At 48.0% G+C, this 21,422-nt stretch overlaps 1 protein-coding gene across 4 annotated transcripts in view; it reads left to right on the top strand.

The window, feature by feature from the left end:
* PRR7 (proline rich 7, synaptic) overlaps nt 1-1,855 on the top strand; it is a 111,563-nt gene extending 109,708 nt beyond the window's left edge. For all 4 annotated transcript variants that reach the window (XM_063927981.1, XM_063927980.1, XM_063927982.1 and 1 more), the window contains exon 3: nt 942-1,855. In XM_063927981.1, coding sequence (XP_063784051.1) covers nt 942-1,321 — 380 coding nt within the window. In that variant the 3' untranslated portion in view covers nt 1,322-1,855. The remainder of the gene's footprint in view (nt 1-941) is intronic.
* Nucleotides 1,856-21,422: the final 19,567 nt, after the last annotated feature.

The raw sequence follows: 21,422 nt of genomic DNA, 5'->3' as shown, positions 1-21,422 counted from the left end.
CCAGCAGGAATCACTGTAAAATAAAAAACCTAAGCTAAACTTTCTCTAAGCAGCTCTTTATGAGAGCCACCTAGAATTGCACCCTTCTCGGCCGGGCACAAAAATCTAACTGGAGTCTGGAGGAGGGTCATAGGGGGAGGAGCCAGTGCACACCACCTGATCTGGAAAAGCTTTACTTTTTGTGCCCTGTCTCCTGCGGAGCCGCTATTCCCCATGGTCCTTTCAGGAACCCCAGCATCCACTAGGACGATAGAGAAATATAGGTTGAGTTGCATAAATGGAGAAGCATGATGAGTATATAGCTTACTGTATGTTGCAGAAATGCAATTTTGCACTTTATGAGTAACCTCCATTGAATTTAGAATAATTTCCTGAAGAGTATGTACAAGTCATTAAGTATAAAGGTATCTGAAGGCAAAAAAAAACCCATTTCAGTCTATGGAAGAAATATATTGACCTACTCTACTATAAACACATGTAATGTCCATGAGCATATATTTGTCTTTATATACCTATGATGCATTAATAGGATGAGCTCTTGGCTGGAATACAGGCTGTTATGAGTGGCATTGTGGCAGAGGGGTTAGAATTGCTGACTTGTGGTGCTGAAGCCTGAGGTGTAATTCTGAGCAGAACACTATCTACAGTGAGGTTATATGCTCTCCCTGTGCTTATGTGGGATTCACCTGCTTATTTCCTTTCCACTGATGGTCCAAAGACATATTTGAAAGCAAAATGGATTTAGTGTCTGTCTGTGCGATGGACATTAGACTGGAATCTCCATTCTGGTAGGAACTGATCTTCCTAGGTGACATTGTCTGCACAATGATAAGGAATATTAACTACTACTTAAATGTAAGATTGTGTTAAAAATAATGAATTTATCAAGCCTGTTATAATGAAACATTACTTACAACCACTTTTTTTTACTTTATCTATAGAACCAGACTTGTCTCAGCCGCCATGTTATGAAGAGGCCTTGCTTATGGCAGAACCACCACCACCCTACAGTGAGGTCCTGACTGACACTCGAGGCATCTACAGGAAGATCCTCAGCCCTTTTCTTACTGTTCAGGATGAGCTTGTGAAACCAGAACAACCACTGAGCCATAAACAACATCTGGCAGGACCACCACATACCCAACCTCTTCCAGGAGCTCTAAGCTCACCGATTCCACCTAATCCGCCTCAAGAAGCACAGAGAGTAAGGCGGCCTTCTTGGTCAGGCTCTGAAATTGGAAGTGGGGGACTGCACAGACTGCCTAGGGGATGCCAGCTGATCTTCCCCATTCCCCTGCTGGGCAGGACTACAGCTGTTTGAAACACCCTACAAGGGCGGATCATATGTCTCCTAGTGGCTGTGGTCCAAAGTACTTATGGAGGGATTTGGGTGGGCTGTAAACTTTACAAAGTGACAGTACAGATACTGTCCCGTATAGCCTTTACATTTGATCTATTTTACATTTGATCTACACTTGACATTCTCACAATAAACCTAATGGGCCATATTTGTGTCACACTGACAAATGGGATAGCAGGGACGCCAAACCACATGGAAAAGTGCATCTGGTATGCTCACCGAGACTTCTGATGTACAGTCTGGACCTGATCTCTAGAAAAAGCATGTCCTACTTCCAGAGACACTCACAGACTGCGAGACATCTGCATTTATTTATTCATTTACATTTTTAGTTGCACTTACATTTTGTGGGATTAAAATATGGCAGCCAATGCGTGGTATGTCAGCTGCCGGCTAGGTTATGGTATACATTTCTGTATGTTGTACATACTGTGTGTGTAAGAGAGGGTTCTGTTCTCCATTTCAAGATATTCAATACAATTAATCTGAAAGGGCTTCACTTTGAACATTTTCAAGGTACTGTGGATGCTGAAGTGATCTGTACAGTAATACATAACTCAGCATTTCATTTTATATCCGTATTCTAAATCAAGATTTGAATGTAATATACTCCAAACCAATGCAGTTATCTTGCACCTAAAGAGGAAAAAACATCCTAAATAAACAAAAAGAGATTTGTGAAGAGTGTGCGAAAACAAAGCTGCACCAGAAGCTGTTAGTGAATGTATAAAATGCTTATTACCATCTGCCATCATGGGTAACTCAAACTGTGGTGGTAATTCAGAGTTGATCGCAGGAGCAAATTTGTTAGCAGATGGGCAAAACCAAGGCCCTCATTCTGAGTTGATCGCTCGCTAGCTGCTTTTAGCAGCAGTGCACACGCTAGGCCGCCACCCTCTGGGAGTGTATCGTAGCTTAGCAGAAGTACGAGCGAAAGATTAGCAGAATTGCTAAAAAATCTTTTCCTGCAGTTTCTGAGTAGCTCCAGACCTACTCCTAGATTGTGATCACTGCAGACTGTTTGGTTCCTGATTTGACGTCACAAACACGCCCTGCTTTTGGCCAGCCACTCCCCCGTTTCCCCGGGCATGCCTGCGTTTTTATTTGTGACGCCTGCGTTTTTCTGCACACTCCCCGAAAACGGTCAGTTTCCGGCCAGAATCACTCGCTTCCAGTCAATCACACACCGTTCAGCAGTGCGACTGAAAAGTGTCGCTCGACCCTGTGTAAACTTGCATAGTTTTGTGTGAAAGTACTTGGCGCGTGCGCCCTGCGGCCCATACGCATGCGCATAACATCCAAATTTTAGCCTGATCGCTATGCTGCGAAAAACGGCAGCGAGCGATCAACTCGGAATGACCCCCCATGTGCACTACAGGTGTGGCAGATATAACATGTGCAGAGAGACTTTGATTTGGGTGGGTTATTTTGTTTCTGTGCAAGGTAAATACTGGCTGCTTTATTTTTACACTGCAATTTAGATTTCAGTTTGAACACACCCCACCCAAATCTAACTCTCTCTGCACACGTTATATCCCCCCCCCCCCACCTTCCTGCAGTGCACATGGGGGGGTCATTCAGACCCGATCACTTCTGTGCAGTGATCGGGTCTGAACTGCGCATGAACCGGTTCCGACGGCTGTCTTAGGCTAGCGATTGCATCTGCATGATTGACAGGCAGAAGCGGTCGCTGGGCGGGGTCGGGCCGGTGGTGTTTGGCCGCCGTTTAGGGGCGCGGCCCGGGCAATACAGGCGAGCAGCAACGGGTATCTCCCTGCCAGCTAGGGAAGCCTATACCGGGCCATTTATTTAATCCCGTGTATCGGGATTGAAAAATGGCGGATTGGCTTTTAGCTATGTGGCCGCCCCCTCGCTCCACCCGCCCCGCACACATAACTCACCATAGGGCGGGTGGGTGTGGAACAACCTCTGATCTCTCCTGGCGGCTCCCTGCAGCAGCTGACAGTGTGACCTCTCACGCTGTGCTGGGGAGCCGGAAGAAGGAAGCCAGGCAGCGTCTGAGCGTCCTGTGGACGCTCAACGCTGATCCCTCAATCCCCGGGATTGGAGCCCGGCCATTTTTGGGCCTAAATCCCTGGATCCCGCCAATCCCGACCCCGGGATTGGCCACCATACTTCCAGCGCACAGGAGCTGCGCTGGTAGGGAGCTACTCCTGAAGTACAAAAGGATTGCCGCTGCTTTTGTACTTCTGCGGGGGAAGGGGGGGGGGGAATGTAGGGCCTGACATACGGGGCGGAATAGCCCTGTGCTGGGTGTCCTCCCCGCATGTCTGTGTGACTGAACATAAATGTGCTAAATTTAGCACATCTACGATCAGGTCTGAATCACCCACATGGTTTTGCCCAACTGCTAACAAATTTGCTGCTGCGATCAACTCTGAATTACCGCCTATATTTGGAAAAGAAGAATATTAATGTACACACTGATGTCAAGGTATATACTCAGATGTGCTGTTGTTTAGTTATTACTATTTATATGGCATAACCAGGTGTCCACAGTGCTGTATGGAGATTAAACAACACAGTTATACATCACTACATGGATAGCAATGGGCAAAGAATAAAGAGATATAATGAAGGCAGGTTGGAGTATGTAGGAACTTTAGGAAGTGAAGGGTTGGGTAAAGTGACTTACTATGACTTGCAAATGTAAGTAGTAATCTATCGTGAGCAGAGGAATAACTAGGGTGGATGGAGCCCATGGCAAATAAATAAATGGCGCCCTTTGAAAACTGTTTTCCAAGATTCAAATATTGGTACCGAAATAAACACACACTGAAAACTCATATCACAAGAACAAACTAAACATCAATGTGACATCATCTAAGTTAGTGTCATCTCTTGTGCTACAGCAATAAGGACCTTTGTGGCATCAAAGTATTAGGTTGTGCAGCTGACAGTGTTTGCCTCATGGGCAGGTCTGCTACTATGAGGTACATTTACTAAGCAGTGATAAGAGCGGAGAAGTGAGCCAGTGGAGATATTTCCCCATCAACCAATCAGCTGCTCTGTATCATTTTATAGTATGCAAATTATAGATGTTACTTCAGTGCTGATTGGTTGCCATGGGCAACTTCTCCACTGGCTCACTTCTCCGCTCTTATCACTGCTTAGTAAATGTACCCCTATAACTGGTGGGCCCAATACAAATTATACAGAGCGGGCCCCGACATTCCTGATTTAAACCCCATCTTTCCCCCAGGGTATAGCCACTTGCCCTAAACACCTACCCACATTGCTCGTTAGATCTCCCCAGATGACCCATGCATGTCCAGCAGGACATGCAAGAATATAGCGCCAGCATATGTAATTGCATTTTAATTATTAGACCTTAACCATATCACGTTATTAGAAAAAAATATTTAAAGATTCTAAAATGCGTTATCCAAATAATTTGTGCTTACCTGCCGTCCTTAGGTGGCAGATGGGGATGGACAGAGCCATAGAATGCAAAGGTTGCAGTAGGACAGCTGAGCAAAGTTGCTGAGGGATAGTGCTCATTATTATACCCCTTTCACACTGAAAATCCGAGTCCAGCCTGGGTTGTTGAACACGGTTTCAAGTCATGTCACTGTGGCTTGAAATCTCATTCACGCCATAGGCTGGACCTGGGTTGCCGGGTTGTCCCTTTGAAACCGAACCCATATCCAGTCTGCCTGATCTGCCAGAGCCTGGAGATGGCACCATCTCCAAACACAGCTGATCCGCTCTCTGATCCTTTAAGCGTGGCCCAGGACGGAGAACCTAGGCCATGCCGTTCACATCGCTGCCTACCCAGGTCGGTCCCAAGTTCAACCATGGTTGTGACCAGGGTCAAAGTGCCGGAACACACATCCGGATAGACCCTTTCGAGCCAAGCCAGGACCCGGTTGCCCCAGCAATACCCCGGGTCAGAAGCTTGGGTATTATGGTGCACTGCAGCTGAGCTCATATTGGGCCTGATTTAGAGGTGGACACTAATTGCAGCACTTCAATGTCTTCGTACACAGTGGACTTGAGAATATATGCAAATGTTGCAGCCACCGTTTTTTGTACAATGACGCCCCCACAGCCTTCTTAGATGTACTGCTTGTGTACAAAGACACCCTTTGTAAGAAACACAAACAAGATATTGCCACAAAGCGCCTAGGAAAACAGTACCCAATGGTTGTATAATTTAATAGTTGCTCTGCCACATGCGCTGCCACAGAACACTGTGTGTGTGTTCAAGGACGAGAAATGGGATAACAAAAAGAGAGTGGCTGCGCAATGTGTAAGAGCATATATATGCTAATTAGGAGCTGACATGTAAGAATGTATAAATGTTTTATTATATTGATAGCATTGATTAAGCACGTAAAAACAATATTATAGTGCAATATAGTAAAATATAAAACAGAAACACCTTGAACTTAAAATTGTATAATGTCTTCCGGTTTTAATGAGGAAGCAGATCAAATTGAATGTCCATATACGGATCCACAATCAGGTAAGCAGCTGAACAACAGATGTTAATAAACGGAGGCCGTAATAGGAAGTCTGAGTGTGGCAACAAACAAAACTGCTGTATGAATAAATACCTCTCCGTGGGCTGGTCCCGACCGAGCGTCCTCGGTCGTATGTTCCTGCAGTGCCCAACGCTGAATAATGCAGCAGAAGGAGAGAGTGTGTTTATCCCTGAATGGATGGAAGCAGTTAATCAGCAGCGTGCTGACGGAGGTCACCGGCGGCAGTTAGCAAAGCCGTGACCGGAGCCGATGTCTCTCTGTAATTCACTCAGAGGATGGAAATCACCGGCAGCAGGTGGATAAGCCGGGACGGGAATCCGAGTGTGACAAACTCAGCAAGCAGATGGAAATTACCGGCGGTGGAGGAGGAAGCCGGGGCGAAGGCCGAGTTGTCACAGGCTATGGACAGCAGCTTGCTACCTGTGTGATAAGATGAAGTCAAGGTGTGCAAGTAGGCGGGGTCCTGGCGCGTTTCGTCACAGATCATGTGACTTTACCTTTGATAAAGTCACATGATCTGTGACGAAACGCGTCAGGACCCCGCCTACTTGCACACCTTGACTTCATCTTGTCACACAGGTAGCAAGCTGCTGTCCATAGCCTGTGACAACTCGGCCTTCGCCCCGGCTTCCTCCTCCACCGCCGGTAATTTCCATCTGCTTGCTGAGTTTGTCACACTCGGATTCCCGTCCCGGCTTATCCACCTGCTGCCGGTGATTTCCATCCTCTGGGTGAATTACAGAGAGACCTCGGCTCCGGTCACGGCTTTGCTAACTGCCGCCGGTGACCTCCGTCAGCACGCTGCTGATTAACTGCTTCCATCCATTCAGGGATAAACACACTCTCTCCTTCTGCTGCATTATTCAGCGTTGGGCACTGCAGGAACATACGACCGAGGACGCTCGGTCGGGACCAGCCCACGGAGAGGTATTTATTCATACAGCAGTTTTGTTTGTTGCCACACTCAGACTTCCTATTACGGCCTCCGTTTATTAACATCTGTTGTTCAGCTGCTTACCTGATTGTGGATCCGTATATGGACATTCAATTTGATCTGCTTCCTCATTAAAACCGGAGGACATTATACAATTTTAAGTTCAAGGTGTTTCTGTTTTATATTTTACTATATTGCACTATAATATTGTTTTTACGTGCATAATCAATGCTATCCATATAATAATAAGAATTTACTTACCGATAATTCTATTTCTCGTAGTCCGTAGTGGATGCTGGGGACTCCGTCAGGACCATGGGGAATAGCGGCTCCGCAGGAGACAGGGCACAAAAATAAAGCTTTAGGATTAGGTGGTGTGTACTGGCTCCTCCCCCTATGACCCTCCTCCAAGCCTCAGTTAGGATACTGTGCCCGGACGAGCGTACACAGTAAGGAAGGATATTGAATCCCGGGTAAGACTCATACCAGCCACACCAATCACACCGTATAACTTGTGATCTGGACCCAGTTAACAGTATGACAAACGTAGGAGCCTCTGAACAGACGGCTCACAACAATAACAACCCGAATTTGTTTGTAACAATAACTATGTACAAGTATTGCAGACAATCCGCACTTGGGATGGGCGCCCAGCATCCACTACGGACTACGAGAAATAGAATTATCGGTAAGTAAATTCTTATTTTCTCTAACGTCCTAAGTGGATGCTGGGGACTCCGTCAGGACCATGGGGATTATACCAAAGCTTCCAAACGGGCGGGAGAGTGCGGATGACTCTGCAGCACCGAATGAGAGAACTCAAGGTCCTCCTCAGCCAGGGTATCAAATTTGTAGAATTTTGCAAACGTGTTTGCCCCTGACCAAGTAGCAGCTCGGCAGAGTTGTAATGCCGAGACCCCCCGGGCAGCCGCCCAGGATGAGCCCACTTTCCTTGTGGAATGGGCCTTGACAGATTTAGGTTGTGGCAAGCCTGCCACAGAATGTGCAAGTTGAATTGTGCTACAAATCCAACGAGCAATCGTCTGCTTAGAAGCAGGAGCACCCATCTTGTTGGGTGCATACAATATAAACAGTGAGTCAGACTTTCTGACTCCCGCCGTTCTTGAAATATATATTTTCAATGCCCGGACCACGTCCAACAACTTGGAATCCTCCAAATCGTTAGTAGCCGCAGGCACCACAATAGGCTGGTTCAGGTGAAACGCTGACACCACCTTAGGCAGAAAATGAGGACGCGTCCGCAGTTCTGCCCTGTCCGTATGGAAAATCAGATATGGGCTCTTATATGATAAAGCCGCCAATTCTGATACTCTCGTGGCTGAAGCCAGGGCCAGTAGCATGGTTACTTTCCATGTAAGATACTTCAACTCCACCGATTTGAGCGGCTCAAACCAATGGGATTTGAGAAAATCCAAGACTACATTAAGATCCCACGGTGCCACTGGGGGCACAACCGGGGGCTGTATATGTAGTACTCCTTTTACAAAAGTCTGGACTTCAGGAACTGAAGCCAATTCTTTCTGGAAGAAAATCGACAGGGCCGAAATTTGAACCTTAATGGACCCCAATTTGAGGCCCATAGACAATCCTGTTTGCAGGAAATGTAGGAATCGACCCAGTTGAAATTCCTCCGTGGGGGCCTTCCTGGCCTCACGCAACATATTTTCTCCAAATGCGGTGATAATGTTGTGCAGTCACCTCCTTCCTGGCTTTTACCAGTGTAGGAATGACCTCTTCCGGAATGCCTTTTTCCCTTAGAATTCGGCGTTCAACCGCCATGCCGTCAAACGCAGCAGCGGTAAGTCTTGGAATAGACACGGTCCCTGCTGAAGCAGGTCCCGTCTTAGAGGTAGAGGCCACGGATCCTCCGTGAGCATCTCTTGAAGTTCCGGGTACCAAGTTCTTCTTGGCCAATCCGGAGCCACTAGTATCGTTCTTACTCCCTTTTGCCGTATAATTCTCAGTACTTTTGGTATGAGAGGCAGAGGAGGGAACACATACACTGACTGGAACACCCACGGTGTTACCAGAGCGTCCACAGCTATTGCCTGAGGGTCTCTTGACCTGGCGCAATACCTGTCCAGTTTTTTGTTGAGGCGGGACGCCATCATATCCACCATTGGTTTTTCCCAACGGTTCACAATCATGTGGAAGACTTCTGGATGAAGTCCCCACTCTCCCGGGTGTAGATCGTGTCTGCTGAGGAAGTCTGCTTCCCAGTTGTCCACTCCCGGAATGAATACTGCTGACAGTGCTATCACATGATCTTCTGCCCAGCGAAGAATCCTTGCAGCTTCTGCCATTGCTGTCCTGCTTCTTATGCCGCCCTGTCTGTTTACGTGGGCGACTGCCGTGATGTTGTCCGACTGGATCAACACCGGCTGACCCTGAAGCAGGGGTTTTGCCAGACTTAGAGCATTGTAAATCGCTCTTAGCTCCAGTATATTTATGTGAAGAGACATCTCCAGGCTTGACCATACTCCCTGGAAGTTTCTTCCCTGTGTGACCGCTCCCCAGCCTCTCAGACTGGCATCCGTGGTCACCAGGACCCAGTCCTGTATGCCGAATCTGCGGCCCTCTAACAGATGAGCACTCTGCAACCACCACAGAAGAGACACCCTTGTCCGTGGCGATAAGGTTATCCGCTGATGCATCTGCAGATGCGATCCGGACCATTTGTCCAGCAGATCCCACTGAAAAGTTCGTGCGTGGAATCTGCCGAATGGAATCGCTTCGTAAGAAGCCACCATCTTTCCCAGGACTCTTGTGCATTGATGCACAGACACTGTCCCTGGTTTTAGGAGGTTCCTGACAAGTTCGGATAACTCCCTGGCTTTCTCCTCCGGAAGAAACACCTTTTTCTGAACCGTGTCCAGAATCATTCCCAGGAACAGCAGACGTGTCGTCGGGGTCAACTGAGATTTTGGAAAATTCAGAATCCACCCGTGTTGTTGCAGCACTAGTTGGGTTAGTGCTACTCCGTCCTCCAGCTGTTCTCTGGACCTTGCCCTTATCAGGAGATCGTCCAAGTAAGGGATAATTAATACGCCTCTTCTTCGCAGAAGAATCATCATTTCGGCCATTACCTTGGTAAAGACCCGAGGTGCCGTGGACAATCCGAACGGCAGCGTCTGAAACTGATAATGACAGTTTTGCACCACGAACCTGAGGTACCCTTGATGTGAAGGGCAAATTGGGACATGCAGGTAAGCATCCTTTATGTCCAGGGACACCATAAAGTCCCCTTCTTCCAGATTCGCTATCACTGCTCTGAGTGACTCCATCTTGAACTTGAATTTTTGTATGTACAGGTTCAAAGATTTCAGATTTAGAATAGGTCTTACCGAGCCGTCCGGCTTCGGTACCACAAATAGCGTGGAGTAATACCCCTTTCCCTGTTGTAGGAGGGGTACCTTGACTATCACCTGCTGAGAAAACAGCTTGTGAATGGCTTCCAATACCGTCGCCCTGTCTGAGGGAGACGTTGGCAAAGCAGACTTTAGGAACCGGCGAGGGGGAGACTTCTCGAATTCCAACCTGTAACCCTGAGATACTACCTGCAGAATCCAGGGGTCCACCTGTGAGCAAGCCCACTGTGCGCTGAAATTCTTGAGTCGACCCCCCACCGCTCCTGAGTCCGCTTGTAAGGCCCCAGCGTCATGCTGAGGGCTTTGCAGAACCCTGGGAGGGCTTCTGTTCCTGGGCAGGGGCTGCTTGCTGCCCTCTCTTACCCCTTCCTCTGCCCCGAGGCAGATATGACTGTCCTTTTGTCCACTTGTTCTTATAGGACCGAAAGGACTGCGGCTGAAAAGACGGTGTCTTTTTCTGTTGGGAGGGGGTCTGAGGTAAAAAGGTGGATTTTCCGGCAGTTGCCGTGGCCACCAGATCCGATAGACCGACGCCAAATAATTCCTCCCCTTTATACGGCAATACTTCCATATGTCGTTTGGAATCCGCATCACCTGACCACTGTCGCGTCCATAAACTCCTTCTGGCAGATATGGACATCGCATTTACTCTCGATGCCAGAGTGCAAATATCTCTCTGCGCATCTCGCATATAAAGGAAAGCATCCTTTAATTGCTCTATAGTCAATAAAATACTGTCCCTATCCAGGGTATCAATATTTTCAGTCAGGGAATCCAACCAGACGACCCCAGCACTGCACATCCAGGCTGAGGCGATGGCTGGTCGCAGTATAACACCAGTATGTGTGTATATACTTTTTAGGGTAGTTTCCATTCTCCTATCCGCTGGATCCCTGAGGGCGGCCGTATCAGGAGACGGTAACGCCACTTGTTTTGAAAAGCGTGTGAGCGCCTTATCCACCCTAGGGGGTGTTTCCCAGCGCGCCCTAACCTCTGGCGGGAAAGGGTATAATGCTAATAACTTTTTTGAAATTAGCATTTTTCTATCTGGGTTAACCCACGCTTCATCACATACATCATTTAATTCCTCTGATTCAGGAAAAACTACAGGTAGTTTTTTCACCCCCCACATAATACCCCTTTTTGTGGTACTTGCAGTATCAGAGATATGCAAAGCCTCCTTCATTGCCGTGATCATATAACGTGTGGCCCTACTTGAAAATACGTTTGTTTCATCACCGTCGACACTAGATTCAGTGTCTGTGTCTGGGTCTGTGTCGACCGACTGAGGTAAAGGGCGCTTTACAGCCCCTGACGGTGTCTGAGACGCCTGGGCAGGTACTAACTGGTTTGCCGGCCGTCTCATGTCGTCAACTGATTTTTGTAATGTGCTGACATTATCACGTAATTCCATAAACAAAGCCATCCATTCCGGTGTCGACTCCCTGGGGGGTGACATCACCATTATCGGCAATTGCTCTGCCTCCACACCAACATCGTCCTCATACATGTCGACACACACGTACCGACACACAGCAGACACACAGGGAATGCTCTTATCGAAGACAGGACCCCACTAGCCCTTTGGGGAGACAGAGGGAGAGTTTGCCAGCACACACCCAAGCGCTATAATATATATGGGAACAACCTTATATAAGTGTTGTTCCTTATAGCAGCTTAAATATATCCAATATATCGCCAAAAAATGCCCCCCCTCTCTGTTTTACCCTGTTTCTGTAGTGCAGTGCAGGGGAGAGTCCTGGGAGCCTTCCTCACAGCGGAGCTGAGCAGGAAAATGGCGCTGTGTGCTGAGGAGAATAAGCCCCGCCCCCTATTTCGGCGGGCTTTCCTCCCGTAGTTTTAGATAACTGGCATGGGTTAAATACATACATATAGCCTCAATGGCTATATGTGATGTATTCTTTTGCCATAAGGTATTAAAATATTGCTGCCCAGGGCGCCCCCAGCAGCGCCCTGCACCCTCCGTGACCGCTTGGTGTGAAGTGTGTGACAACAATGGCGCACAGCTGCAGTGCTGTGCGCTACCTTCATGAAGACTGAAGAGCCTTCTGCCGCCTGTTTCCGGACCTTCAATCTTCAGCATCTGTAAGGGGGGTCGGCGGCGCGGCTCCGGGACGAACCCCAGGGTGAGACCTGTGTTCCGACTCCCTCTGGAGCTAATGGTGTCCAGTAGCCTAAGAATCCAATCCATCCTGCACGCAGGTGAGTTGAAATTCTCTCCCCTAAGTCCCTCGATGCAGTGAGCCTGTTGCCAGCAGGACTCACTGAAAATAAAAAACCTAAAAAACTTTTTCTAAGCAGCTCTTTAGGAGAGCCACCTAGATTGCACCCTGCTCGGACGGGCACAAAAACCTAACTGAGGCTTGGAGGAGGGTCATAGGGGGAGGGGCCAGTACACACCACCTAATCCTAAAGCTTTATTTTTGTGCCCTGTCTCCTGCGGAGCCGCTATTCCCCATGGTCCTGACGGAGTCCCCAGCATCCACTTAGGACGTTAGAGAAAAAACATTTATACATTCTTACATGTCAGCTCCTAATTAGCATATATATGCTCTTACACATTGCGCAGCCACTCTCTTTTTCTTATCCCACCCTTTGTAAGAAACCCTGTGGTTGCTCAGAATTTTTCGTCGCAACTAAGCTGCTCTAGCCAGAGATAATGTGTCTGAAGATGCAATCGCTGACTGCGACATGGCTGCGTTTTATTCACCACTCCCCCTTTACCTCCCCCAAATAATCACTATCTGTCAATCACTCTGCGTCCTAGTCCACACTGTGACCACTGTTGCAAAACCATTGTGGCACATGCACCATGCAACTCGGATGCATGCACAGTAGAAAAACAACGCCCATATGCAAAAATATTGGAATTGTGTCCACCTTTTAATCAGGCCCAATGCCTTCTTCAGGGGTTGTACAGTGCATAGTCATGTGCTGGTCAAATGAAGCAGGGGAGGAGAGCTGGAGGTAAGGAACATGTGAAGGCATGAAGTAGAGCTGGTCTGAAGGTCGCTCCAAGAGAGCCAATCTGCCTGTGACTAAGAAACCATTTCACAAGTGCAACCTTGGCACCAGCAGACCCCGTCACTCTAGGCTTCACACAACAGTACTCCCTGTACCCTCCTGAAGTGAGATCTGCTCATGAGCTTCCTAATATAAGTCAAAGAAATCTGGTAAAGTAAAATATCATATTTTATACAGTATTCCTATTACACTGGGTTCCTGTCCTTGTACTGCCAAGGACATACCGTAGTATAGATACATACTTAGGGGTACATTTACTAAGAATATTATCTCACCCGTGTTTGCCCAAGGTTAAGGACCTAATTCAGCATGGATCGCTAATTAGAAACTTTGCAAATGGAGCGATTATCGAACAACTGCGCATGTGTAGCATTCGCATTGTGCACGCATGTGGGGTAATAGTGACAGAAAATGTGTACAGATCGTAGACACAATGCAGCTGCTGTTTGACTGACAGGAAGCCGGTGTTTCTGGAGGGAAACCTGACGTTTTCTGCGTGTGTCAGAAAAAACGCAGGCATGCCCAGGCGTTTTTGGAGAGGGTCTCTGACGTCAGCGGAGACCACTTCCAGCCCGTCTCAGTCGCAGATTACTGGAAGCCTCAGACCTACTCACAGTTGCTCAGACGGCAAAGGCTCTTCGATGTTTCGGGATTTGCGTATGCATCTGTGAGTGTATAGCGATCTGTGATACATTCACAAATTTGCACGGATCATTTTTTCTTTCTGACAGGGCAGCGCCTTTCTACTCACAGACTACTATAATTTCTCAGATTAATGACCCCTGCTGAATTAGCCCCTAAATACGGGTGAGATCAATTAGATATGGATGATTTTTCTAAACTAAAACCTGGGAATTTACTATGTTCCCGTGTTTTAGTTTATCATGTTTTCCGATGACGTACTGTATGTGTCCGTGTTTGGCTGTCGTGTTTGCCAGCATCCATTCCAAACACACCTGAACATGAAGCTCCTGTGCGTTTAAATGTGTAAAAAAGTGTTAAAATTAGAATAGAAATGTTGTTGGGTTTTCCCCCACAAGCATAACTAGCCCCAAGGTATTTGAGCCGGACCTGGTACAAAAAATTCAGGGGACAAAATGTATGAGGTCCCTCTGCATTTTAAGAAACAGCACCGGGCTCTTGGACCAGACCTGGTTCCATAAATACTTAGGGCGGGGGGAGGAGGGGGGGAACATAGGGGTTGACCAGGCTTCAATAGCCAGTGAGGTAATGACACAACCAGGGGACATGCTTATATTGGTCGTAACATTAACCCCCTAACTAGTGAAACCTGGCTGGGATTTCCTGGGAGAGTGGAGACACACCCCAATAAAAGGGGCCTGTCCCTCCAGGCACCCAAGGCTAGGGCTGAAGCCCGGGGCTATCCCTGGAACACTCGTGAGTGTCGAGTATATAGTCCATTACTTTTAGTTGGAAAAAAAAATTGTCTTTTACAGGAGTGACTACAGGTCCCAGCAAGCCTCCCTCACATGCTGGTACTTGGAGAACCACAAGTACGAGTATGTGGTGCATTAAGGGTCAGCTGGTTTCTATAGTCCCCATGTAAAAGTAATATTTAAAAAAACAGTAATCAGACACCGTGAAAGTGAAACTTTAATAATCACTCGAGCACACTCAAACTAACAAATACTTACCTACAATATCTGTAGCCATTCACATCCTCTTCTCCAAGTAGCATCCACTTAAGCTGTAAAAAAAAAAAAAAAAAATCCATACTGACCTATTCCTAGCATAGAATACTCCATGTAGGCATCCCAGGGGTTAAAAAAAATAAAGCATAAGGCCCAAACCAGACGGACATCAGGAAGTGTATGTATTAACATCTACACTTTCTGTACATGAATGAACGGAAACTGGGTGACTTCTGTCTATAGAAGTCCCGCCAGCCAATCAAAGGGCACTTCTGTAAAAGCTGCCCGGTGATTGGCTGTGAGCGTCTACACTGTCAATCAAACCCACCTCGATAGACTTCAATGATGGGAAAGTGGCATTGAAGTTTATGGTGAGAACCTCTACATTGTATCCTATGATGGGAACCGCAAGATTCACCTCTATTAACCTTGTTATTAGATATGGAAAAAATGGGCCTAATTCAGAACTGATCACTAGGGTGCGTCTTTTTGCATCCCTGCGATCAGGTAGTCGCCGCCTACAGGGGGAGGGTATTACCTTTTTGTAGTTGTGCGATCGCATTCGTTGGCAGAGCTGCACAAACATAAGTTGATCGTGCCGGTGCGGACATCAGAAACCCTCCTACAAAACGCCGAGCCCCACCTGCGTTTTTCCGGACACTCCCTGGAAATGGTCGGTTGCCACCCACAAACGGCCTCTTCCTGTCAATCACGTTGCTGTGGTCCGTCGCACCTGCGCATTGCGGTGCATATACATGCGCAGTTCAGACCTGATCGCCTGCTGTGTGAAAACGCACAGCAGCGATCAGGTCTGAATTACTCCCCCATACACGGGTCTAGTATGATATACAAGCAGCCAGGATGCCGGCTGTCAGTATACAGACAGCGGCATCCCATGTATCCCATGTGACAGAATCCCATCCAGGCATCCCATGCATCCCATCCCGGCATCCCATGTGCCAGAATGCTGAAAGCAGACCCGGTGGCGAGCTTCACTCGCCACAGGTTCTATTCTGACTCGGTTGGTGGCGTGAACCCACAAACCGGTTGGGAATTAGGGGCAGGTGTCGAGATGCTGGCTGTCGGCCAAATGCAGGCTGTCGGGATTCCAGCATCAGTCTCCTGAATGCTGGGATCCCAACTGCCGGCATTTTGATTGCATCCTCTATACAAATACATATACTCACAAAGACTTAGGGGCCTATTTATCCGGACACAGTTAATTTCCTGAACGACGGGATCCCAGCTGTCAAAATACCAATAGGGAAATTAGGGAAAATGCCGTGTGTCGGAATCCTGACTGAAGGCCCGCAAGGGGACTCGCTGCCTCGCTGTCAGGATTCTGCCTGCCGGTCTCCTAAACACCGGGATCCCGACCGTCGGGAATTCAAACCAGACCCTATTTATCAATTATAATTTGCGAGATACCCATAAATACAAAGGTTCTATTCCCACTCGATTGGAGGCGTGGACCCACCAACTGAGTGGGAATTAGGGGCAGGTGTCGGGATGCTGGCCATCGGCCAAATGCCGGCTGTTGGGATTCCGGCGTCTGTTCACTGAATGCCGGGATCCCGACACACGGCATTTTGACTGCATCCCCTACACACATACATATACCCACAAAGACTTAGGGGCCTATTTATGGGGACACAGTTAATTTCCCGAACAACGGGATCACAGCAGTTGAAATACCGACGAAAACACGACAGCAAGGGAAATGAAAGCAGTCGGAATCCCGACTGAAGTCCGGTATTCCCACTCCGGTGGTGGTCCATGCCACAACCCAAGAGGGAATAGAATAGTGTGGAGAGCTAAGATCGCCACCGAGCCCGAAGCATGGCGAGCACAGCAAGCCCGTGAGGGGACTCGCAGCCTCGCTGTCGAGATTGTGACGGTTGGGTTTCCGGCGTCAGTTTCCTAAATGCCGGGATCCCGACTGTCGGGATTTCATACCAGACATTGTTTATCAATTATCATTTGTGAGAAACCCGTAAATAATGTCCCTCCCGAATGTATTTAAAGATTCCCCCGTTTTTGACTTCAAAAGAAACTTATGGGGGCTGCTTTCTTGACGACTTTACCAGAGGGGCCGATTCAGACCTGATCGCTAGGCTGCGTTTTCTCACAGCCTGCGATCAGATCTGAACTGTACATGCGTATGCATCGCAATGCGCAGGTGCAACAGACCACAGCAATGGGGCTCCCTGACCAGTGATGGCATGGTGTGAAATTTCCGAACGCACGGGCGATTGCAAGGAGATTGACAGGAAGAGGGCGTTTGTGGGTGGCAATTGACCATTTTCCAGGAGTGTTTGGAAAAACGAAGGCGTGTCCAGGCGTTTGGAGAGAGGTTGTCTGACGTCAATTCTGGTCCCGGACAGGCGGAAGTGTTCACAGCGGCTGACTAAGTCCTGTGCTGCGCAGAGACTGCACAAAATCAGTTTGTGCAGCTCTGCTACACATGCGTTTGCACACTTGCACAGCTAAAATACACTCCCCTATGGGCGGCGACTAGCTGATTGCAGCAGTGCAAAAATCACTGCCCAGCGATCAGGTCTGAATTACACCGAAGATGGTTAGCCATTGTAACCTGTAAGTTACCGTCCACAAAAAGTCCCGGGAGAGGGATCAGTAGGATCAGCAGACTGCACCAGCTCAGTAGTGCAGCAGACCCCAGAAACTAACAGTAAAGTAATCGCTAATGCGATCACTTTACTTTTACACACTGCAGAGACCGGCTCCTACCAGAGCCCTTGTTCTTGCATGTGTTTAATAACATATCTGGGCAGTAGATCATTTCTTTTTTGCACTAATAGCTAAAGTTCTAATTAACAGGTTGAAAAACCAATAATAAATCAATGGACCCCATAGTGTACATACATATACACACATATATACTATAGTGTACAAACATATACATACTGTCAGGGCCGGTGCTAGGGTGTTCGGCGCCCCCCTGCAAACTATAAATTTGCGCCCTCCCATATTCGCGCCGGGAAAAGGGGTGTGGGCTCACAAGTAAGGGGCATGGCCACACAATAGTACCCCCATTTAAAATTACGCCACAATGTAGCACAATCTTATTCCTCTTATACATAATGCCCCACCCGTAGTAGTAGCGTCATATGTAATGCACCCCAGTAGTAGTAGTATCCTTATACATAATGCCCCCCCAGTAGTAGTAGCATCCTTATATGTAGTGTGCCCCCAGTAGTAGACGCGTCCTTATACGTAGTGCACCCCCAGTAGTAGAAGCGTCCTTATACGTAATTCCCCTCTAGTAGTAGTATCGTCCTTATACGTAATGCCCCCCCCAGTAGTAGTAGCGTCATTCCGCGTAATGCCCCCCTGTAGTAGTAGCGTCCTTATACGTAGTGCACCCCCAGTAGTAGTAGCGTCCTTATACGTAGTGCACCCCCAGTAGTAGTAGCGTCCTTATACGTAGTGCACCCCCAGTAGTAGAAGCGTCCTTATACGTAATTCCCCCCTAGTAGTAGTATCGTCCTTATACGTAATGGCCCCTCCAGTAGTAGCGTTGTTTCACAAAATGCCCCCCCAGTAGTAGTAGCGTCCTTACATGTAATGCCCCCCCCCAGTAATAGCGTCATTATACGTAATGCCCCCCAGTACTACCATCCATAAAGTGCGCGTACACAGACATACCTCACACACACGCATATATACACACACATACACACCCACCATATACACACACACACCGTATGCACACACACACACACCGTATGCACACACACACACACCATATACACACACCCACCATATACACACACACACCATATATACAAACACACACTTCTCTCTCACCCTCTACTTACCTAAGCCAGTCTCCCTCGGTACAGCAGCCTGGTCCGTGTAGCCACGCCCCCTTCTGCCCCGTTTAGCTCCGCCCCCTTCCGTCCCGTTTAGCTCCGCCCCCTTCCGTCCCGTACACAGCCGCTGCCACACAGGTGAGGGGAGGGAGGGAGGAGGCTTTTCACGCTGCAGGCTCCGCTGCCAGTGACTGTCACAGTCATACAGTGACAGACACAGTAGCAGCAGCAGCAGCAGCAGCAGGGGGGCCAGCCGCCAGGACGGCGCAGCAGGGAAGGAATGCAGAGCAGGGGTAGCGCCTCTCCGTCCCAGCGCCTCCCTGCACTGCATCCCTTCGCTGAGCGGGTAGCGCCGGGCCTGCATACTGTACATAAACATAGAGTACATACCTATACCTACTGTACACACACACACACACACACACACACACACATATATATATAGGGTATAAACATATTAAAAATATATATAATGTACACATATATAGTTAATGTACATACACACATACTGTATACTTATTGTATATACATACTGTATACTTACTGTACATACATACATAGGGCAATATCCTATTAGTAGCAGTACATTACCGCTGCTAATAAGATCGCGGGGGTTATCCTTTTCTCCCGATGGCAGCACTTATCGGGAATTAGGGACCGCCAGAGCTGCAATAACACATGGGATCGGGGACTTATTACCGGGTCCAATATCGGCGGAACAAAACGGCCTCTAATTGGATACCATGATAATGACCATCGGACATTAATCGCGATCTCCAGCCATTTTGATTGGCCGAAATCGCATCTGGGCTAATAGGATACCGCCCATAGGGGCTAATTCAGACCTGATCGCTGCTGTGCGTTTTTGCACAGCAGCCGATCAGGTCTGAACTGTGCATGCGCCGGTGCCGCAGTGCGCCGACGCATACCAGACAGCCGACAGCTGTCTCAGCCCTGCGATCGCCTCTACCTGATTGACAGGCAGAGGCGGTCGCTGGGCGGGAGGGGGCGGGACGGTGGCGCTCGGCCACCGTTTAGGGGGCACGGTCCGGGCAACACCATTGGGGGTAGCGACGAGTAGCTCCCTGCCAGCGCTGTGCGATGCTTTTGTACGGGGGGGGGGGGGGGGGGTCGGGCCTGACATGCGGGGGGGGGGGGGGGGGGATTAGCCCTGTGCTGGCCGTCCCACCGCATGTCTGAGGACTGATTGCGGATGTGCTAAATTTAGCACATCTACAATCAGGTTTGAATTAGGCCCATAGTGTACATATACGCACATACACAGTGTACAGTATTGACACCTTTGCATGGCTCACACAGGGCTTGCTGATGGAGGTGTCATGTGCTGTTCCCCAGCAGAAAGGGACAGAACAGTAAGGCAGTGGATCCCTGGGTGAGAAGGTCTCTGATTGTCCTGAAGTTATACTCAGAACGATCTATTCTACAGGACTCAAGCCTCATCCCAATACTTCCCACCCAGAGGTGTTACTAGGGTTGATGGCGCTCAGGGCAAATAAAACAATTGTGCAGCTTTAAAACTTCTTTCAAATACTGGTTGAATTGAATTCTAACCCAGAAACACAATGTCTCACACTCTAAAGATAAAATTGTGCTGAGAACACAATAATAACAATTTGTTAAAACAAATATAAAAAAATATGTAAAAAAAAATATATACAGTAATTGATTACAAATGTGTTTCAACACAGGTGATTGCAAACATATCTTAAGAAGGAAGTCCAGGTAACGAGCATTTTGTCTCTCCTGGAATGGGTCATATTGGGATATATGGATTTTGTACATTAAATTTAAACCAATGGTGTATATTAGATTTACAGTAATAGTTTAATAATGTCTGGTTACTGTTTATAGCTCCTCCTAATTGAGAGACAACTATTTTATAAAATGTTATTATAGTGGAACAAAGACAACTTAACCTTAAAACACACTTAAAAAAAAAATCTATAATTTATCTTGTCACATGCAATAATAACAGCCTCTACTACTTACACACTGGGACTGGACTCACGGATGACTGTGTCTGGAGAAGCTGGGATCCCTGTGTCACTTACAGCTCTCCCCACCCTCCAATCTCTCCTCTGGTCGAAAAGCTCCATCAGTAGCTCATGAAACCTGATATTCCCGTGTCTATGCCCGCACTGCCTACTGTCCTGCTCGCATTCTGACTGCCTGGTTCTGCTGCTGCACAAGAGGGAAAGCTAGTGATGTCAGTGTGCTCAGGTTGGGTTAAAAAAAAACAGAATCTGCAACTTATATCGCATGCTTGGGGCCACCCAGCGCAGGGCAAGGGGGTCGCAGCAATTGTGCATGACTACCTGCCTGCACAGCAGGGCGGCCATGTTTTTAATCGGAGCAGCTGCGTGTGACATTATGCAGCCACCCGAAAAAGGTCTGGACATGCCTGCATTGGCCGGACCACTCCCATCGCAACAGTCCATCACCGCTTCCCTGCCTCTGGCTGCTGTCACTCAAAGTGCGATTGCATCCCTCCCTTTGCGGGCGGGTTGCATGCGCAAAATCGCTAGATTGCAATTTTTGCTATTTTGTGTACCCTACTGAATAACCCCCCAAGATGACCGCTACCAACTGCAAAAGCATATGGACCCGCCATGCACCCAAATGTAGACGTTACATGAGTGATATTACTATTATTTTACATATATTAATGTCACTTGTATTA

The sequence above is a fragment of the Pseudophryne corroboree genome, chromosome 6 (assembly GCF_028390025.1).
Source record: "Pseudophryne corroboree isolate aPseCor3 chromosome 6, aPseCor3.hap2, whole genome shotgun sequence".
Taxonomy (NCBI): Eukaryota; Metazoa; Chordata; class Amphibia; order Anura; family Myobatrachidae; genus Pseudophryne; species Pseudophryne corroboree.
Note: the sequence above shows the minus strand (reverse complement) of the source record. Positions and strands in the feature narration are given on the sequence as shown.